The sequence below is a fragment of the Chiloscyllium plagiosum genome, unplaced genomic scaffold (assembly GCF_004010195.1).
Source record: "Chiloscyllium plagiosum isolate BGI_BamShark_2017 unplaced genomic scaffold, ASM401019v2 scaf_57665, whole genome shotgun sequence".
Taxonomy (NCBI): domain Eukaryota; kingdom Metazoa; phylum Chordata; class Chondrichthyes; order Orectolobiformes; family Hemiscylliidae; genus Chiloscyllium; species Chiloscyllium plagiosum.
Genome location: NW_025199176.1, coordinates 1 through 5933, shown reverse-complemented (window position 1 = coordinate 5933; position 5933 = coordinate 1). Strand labels below are relative to the sequence as shown.

Below are 5933 nucleotides of genomic sequence, written 5' to 3'. Positions count from 1 at the left end.
GACCATTGAGATTGGTGACGAAAAATGGGGTGGGTTGTTTGGGGGAACAAACTTAAATCTGGTTTGGTCAGCCGATCCCCTGCACCCTGGATGGATCCCCCTCTCAATTCTTCGTGGTATGAAAGGATCTCTGCAGCCAGTCTGTCACTAGCCTGCACACATTTCTCCCCCCAGTGACTTTAACAAGGCAGTGAAGAAAGCTCCATTGTCCGACGGTGGAGGGTGATAGAAACAGAAAAGGACAAATAATAAACATGAAAATGGGAACAAAGTAACGAGGCGGTGCGAAGGCAAAGCCTGAAGGCTATTTGATATGCGCAATTGACAAATATAACAACCAGGATCCAACAAAAGCTACTCCCCTCCTCAAGTATTTCAGAGGAAATAAAAGTGAAAATGAAATATATGTGCATATTATATTCTACATTGCTCCTCCGCCGTCACCCCATTGTCAATCCTTTTCATTGGAACTCCTGAATCCAGATCCTGGTTTTTTTAAGATCTGCAAGGTTACCGAGACTGCCGTCTTTCTGTGGGACGAGAGGAATTTTGGAGTTCCCTCCTGAAGCAAACATTTTGATTGCCCCCTGTCCAGTAGCGTGACACATCCTCGCAAACATTTCAAAACAACATATCTTTACAAATAATAAAAAAAAGAAGAGTGCTGCAAAACAGGACGCCATCTTTTTTGAAAGATCAGGAGTGTTTTTTTTGGGGAGGGGTGGGGGGAATTCTTTTGTGGCAGCGAGCATTTCAAACAATCTACACCAACTCCGTGTCGTATCTGAAAGAAACATCAGGCTGAGAGTTGACAGGGTTAAAATCCAACGCTGTCCCGAGTCATCAGACGGAATGCTGTCCCTTTAAAAGAAAGGGTGTATTGTGCACACTTCTTCACCTGGCTTGCTCTTTAAATTCCTGACGTGGGCACAGAATGCATTCTCCTCTGGGCTTCAGGTCTAGTTAAAGAGCCCGAGGGGGGAAAAAGGAGGAGGGATGTGTATGGGGGGGGGGGGAATACTTACCGACTTGAAGGACATTGTCCACGCAGCCGCTTTCCAGCAGCGCGATGCCCCGTTTAAAAGGCAATCTGCTCTCGTCGTCCCCTCCGTCCTCGGCCGAATAATTGAATGAGGAATACATGCAAATTTCCCGTTCATTCCTGGGGAACGACCAGTAGACGATTCGCCTCTGAACGGGCTCCGGGATGCGGGTGAAACGCTCTTCCACTTGCTGGAAAGGCCACTTCTCCGCTACTTTCCTGGCACTAATGTCCAGCAGCGACTCCGGCTTGTAGCTTTTGCCGGTCGGGGCCGCCCTCTGCGGCGCTTTGGAAGGGTTAAAGCCGGGCCTGCAGCAGAGCCGTTTTGCGGGTGGCTGACCACGCTCCGCCATACTGCCTCGCTTCGCTACTGTTACATTGAAACGGAAGTTATGTACATTATAAGAGAAGCCTTTATCTGTTTACAATGAGGGCGCGCCTCGGTGCGGCAAAAAAGGTCACACACTCCTAATATGGGGATACCGGGGGGCCGGTCCTCAGCGCCGGTGAACTCCTCTGATTGCCATCGTCGGACGGAATAGGCGGGAGCAGGGCGTTCCCCTGTCTCCGTCTGCCCCGCGCGCACCCCCTACATGGGCGTTCGATCCATAATGGGAATGGAAGGCCGAGTCACCGCGTTCTCATTCTCAATTCCAAACGGACACGCCCCCCTCCTTGTGGGAGGAGGGGGAGGGGTGAGCACAACAGCCGCTGCCTTTGTGACGCCATAAAAGGAGCGTCTGACCTAACCAGGAGAAAGAATGCGGGGGTGTTTCCCCTTGAAAGTCCGGCCGCTTCCTTTGTGCGGCCATATAAAGGCAGGCGCTCCTTTTATGGCGGGGTGCCTGGAATGTGGGCGATCCTTTCTCCCACCCCCGCCCGGCGGCCCGGCCTTTATGACGCCATATAAAGGCAGGCGGTAGTCGACGTCGCTGGGCTCTTCAAAACAAAGGCTGTGCGGCTCGAGGCGACTCCCGGAGTTGTCTACTCAGCGACACTGGCTCGCTTCCTGTTTCTGCTCCTTTTTTTAAAAAAAATGTTCCCCCTTGCAACATAGCTTTTCCAGCTGTCCTGGATCGTGCTGATTTTTGCTTGGGAGCTTTTTGTCCACATGGACCTCGGGAGTATATTTTCTCTTGGGTTAATTATACCCGAAGCAAATTTAAATCTGGCTTAAGACTTTCATTCTCGTCGCCAGTTCTCTTTCTCCACCCCCCCCCCCCCCAAACATGGCCCCTCGAAATCATAACTTCCTCTTGAAAATCTTAATAGCGGTAAAGACTTTTTAAATGTTACTACTTTTGCATTTCCAATGGTCTCAGCTGATTGAAATGCACGATGCATATTGTCATGTTTCGTAACCGGAAAATCCTTATCAAGTTTGTATTTACTGGCAATTACCTGCTCTATCCAAATCCAATTTCCGTTCGTTCTCGGAGGATGTGGAAAAACATTGGATTGTGTTCTGTGAAGTGTCAATGCCAGACACTTTTTTTTTGCCCTAGTTTATAGTTGAATAGACTACAGGGAACTGACCGAGCTTAATTTTATTTTGCAATAGCCCCCTCCACATGTGTCCCTCAGAGACGAAACGCCCACAAAAATTGTCCAAAAAGGCTGCCCTTTCCATGACGATTACATCCTTCAGCAATTGAGGCCCAGCCTTCTGCTGTGCTACTCATCAGACTTCCCACAGTACTCCACTTTTCCTATTTTCCAACTGTACACCGTGTTGCAACAAATCTGGCAGCAGTGAAAATTCTTGGCAGCTCACTGCGCAAGCTTTGAAGTTAGACTGTTTCCATACTGTCATAAAGTTTAACTAAATTGCCGTGACACATGCAGTTCTTTAGAGAAAGAGGGAAGGGCAAGGTTGCTTATTAGCTGACTCCACTTGTCAGTAGTTCCACAGGAAAATTGTTTTTTACACAGAGCCCTGATGAAGGGATGAAAGCACTTTATCCAGGAAAAACAAATGATTTAGATCATAGAATAGTGTCAGTGCCAAAGGACTCAAGATTAGAGTAGTGCTGGAAAAGCAGGAATCTGAAAAAGGGGCTTTTGCCTGAAATGTTGAGTTTGCTGCTCCTCAATGCTTCCTGACCTGCTGTGCTTTTCCAGCACTACTCTAATCCCCAGCATCTGCAATACCCACTTTTGCCTCAGTGCTAAAGGAGACCATCCTGCCCATGTCTGCTGCTTCTCTGCAAAAGCAACTCCTTTGCCACATTTACATAGCAGCAACATCAATTATTTAGAGAATACCCTGAACATAATGATATATCCCAAGGTGCTGTCTATGGCTATGATAATGCAAACGATTACATCAGATAAAGAGATATTGGATCAGACCATTGAAAGTCTGGTCAAAGTGGTAAACTTGAAGAACTAATGGAAGAAAGTGAGGTGAAGAGATTTGGGAGGGAATTTGTGAGTTCAGGCACCTTGTCAAATTAACACACAGCTGGCAATGGTGAACCATTTATTATTTGCAAGGTCAAATATTTCAGAGGATTGTGGGTTTGAAGAAAAGCCAGGAAGAGCAAGTCAGTGGAGGGATTTGAAGGCAGGCGTGAAAATCTTAAAATCAAGACATTGCTGGCTTTCACTGGTTCCCCAGTCAAGCAAACAAAAGAGTGATGTTGAGCTGTGGGTTCAAACATGAGCAGTACGGTTTTGGATGAATTTAAATTCATGGAGGGCAGACGATGGGAAAGAGACCAGTCATTGCAGTAGTTGAATCAAGAAGTAATGAAGGTTGATCCTGGGTATAAAGTGATTTTCTGACTTGGAGAGTTTGTATTCCTTTGAGTTTTAAAAAAAGAAGAGATCATATTGAAACATATATGATTCTTAGGGTGCTTGGCAAGTTCATAGAGTCATAGAGATGTACAGCATGGAAACAGACCCTTCGGTCCAACACGTCCATGCCGATCAGATATCCCAACCCAATCTTGTCCCACCTGCCAGCACCTGGCCCATATCACTCCAAAACCTTCCTATTCATATACCCATCGAAATGCCTCTTAAATGTTGCAATTGTACCAGCCTCAACCACTTCCTCTGGCAGCTCATTCCATACACGTACCACCCTCTGTCTAGGTCTCTTTTATATCTTTCCCCTCTCACCCTCACACTCTAGTTCTGGACCCCCTGGCCCCAGGGAAAAGACTTTGCCTATTTACCCTATCCATGCCCCTCATAATTTTGTAAACCTCTATATGGTCACCCCTCAGCCACCAATGCTCCAGGGAAAACAGCTCCAGCCTGTTCAGCCTCTCCCTATAGCTCAAATCCTCCAATATCTGGCAATATCCTTGTAAATCTTTTCTGAACCCTTTCAAGTTTCACAACATCTTTCCGATTGGAAGGAAACCAGAATTGCACGCAATATTCCAACAGTGGCCTAACCAATGTCCTGTACAGCTGCAACATGACATCCCAACTCCTGTACTCAATACTCTGACTGATGAAGGAAAGCATACCAAATGCCTTCTTCACTATCCTATCTACCTGTGACTGCACTTTCAAGGAGCTATGAACCTACACTCCAAGGCCTTTTTGTTTCACAACACTCCCTAGGATTTTACTATTAAGTGTATAAGTCCTGCTAAGATTTGCTTTCCCAAAATGCAGCACTTCGCATTTATCTAAATTAAACTCCATCTGCCACTTCTCAGCCCATTGGCCCACCTGGTCAAGATCCTGTTGTAATCTGAGGTAACCCTCTTCACTATCCACTACATCTCCAAATTTGGTGTTATCTGCAAACTTACTAACTGTACCTCTTAGGCTCACATCCAAATCATTTATGTAAATGACAAAAAGTACAGGACCCAACACCACTGGGCACAGGCCTCCAGTCTGAAAAACAACCCTCCACCACCACACTCTGTCTTCTACCTTTGAGCCAGTTCTGTATCCAAATGACTAGTTTTCCCTGTATTCCGTGAGATCTAACCTTGCTAATCAGTCTCTCATGGGGAACTTTGTCAAATGCCTTCCATATAGATCACATCTACCGCTCTGCCCTTAGTATCTTTGTTGCTTCCTCACAATACTCAATCAAATATGTGAGACATGATTTCCCACGCACAAAGCCATGTTGACTATCCCTAATCAGTCCTTGCCTTTCCAAACACATGTACATCCTGTCCCTCAGGATTCCGTCCAACAACTTGTCCACCACTGAGGTCAGGCTCATTGGTCTATAGTTCCCTGGCGTGACCTTACCACCCTTCTTAAACAGTGGCACCACGTTAGCCAACCTCCAGTCTTCCAACACCTCAACTGTGACTATCGATGATACAAATATCTCAGCAAGAGGCCCCGCAATCACTTCTCTAGATTCCCACAGAGTTCTCAGGTACACCTGATCAGGTCCTGGGGATTTATCCACCTTTACCCGTTTCAAGACATCCAGCACTTCCTCCTCTGTAATATGGACATTTTGCAAGATGTATTTCCCTACAGTCTATATCTTCCATATCCTTTTCCATAGTAAATACTGATGCAAAATACTCATTTAGTATCTCCCTCATTTTCTGAGGCTCCACACAAAGGCCGCCTTGCTGATCTTTGAGGGGCCCTATTCTCTCCCGAGTTACCCTTTTGTCCTTAATGTATTTGTAAAAACTCTTTGGATTCTCCTTAATTCTATTTGCCAAAGCTATCTCATGTCCCCTTTTTGCCCTCCTGATTTCCCTCTTAAGTATACTCCTACTTCTTTTATACTCTTCTAAGGATTCACTCCATCTATCCTGTCTATATCTGACATATGCTTCCTTTTTTTTAACCAAACCCTCAATTTCTTTCGCCATCCAGCATTCCCTATACCTACCGACCTTTCCTTTCACCTTGACAGGAATATACTTTCTCTGGATTTTCGTTA

General features: G+C 45.9%; 1 protein-coding gene across 1 annotated transcript; it reads right to left on the bottom strand.

The window, feature by feature from the left end:
• Window positions 1–7: 7 nt before the first annotated feature.
• On the bottom strand, window positions 8–2780 carry LOC122546023 (zinc finger SWIM domain-containing protein 6-like). The gene is made up of 2 exons (XM_043684864.1): window positions 1026–2780; window positions 8–784 (listed from the first exon to the last, which is right to left on the bottom strand). Exons 1-2 carry the CDS (start codon window positions 1393–1395, stop codon window positions 462–464), a joined length of 693 nt encoding a protein of 230 aa, XP_043540799.1. The 5' UTR covers window positions 1396–2780; the 3' UTR covers window positions 8–461.
• Between the last annotated feature and the right edge of the window lie 3153 nt (window positions 2781–5933).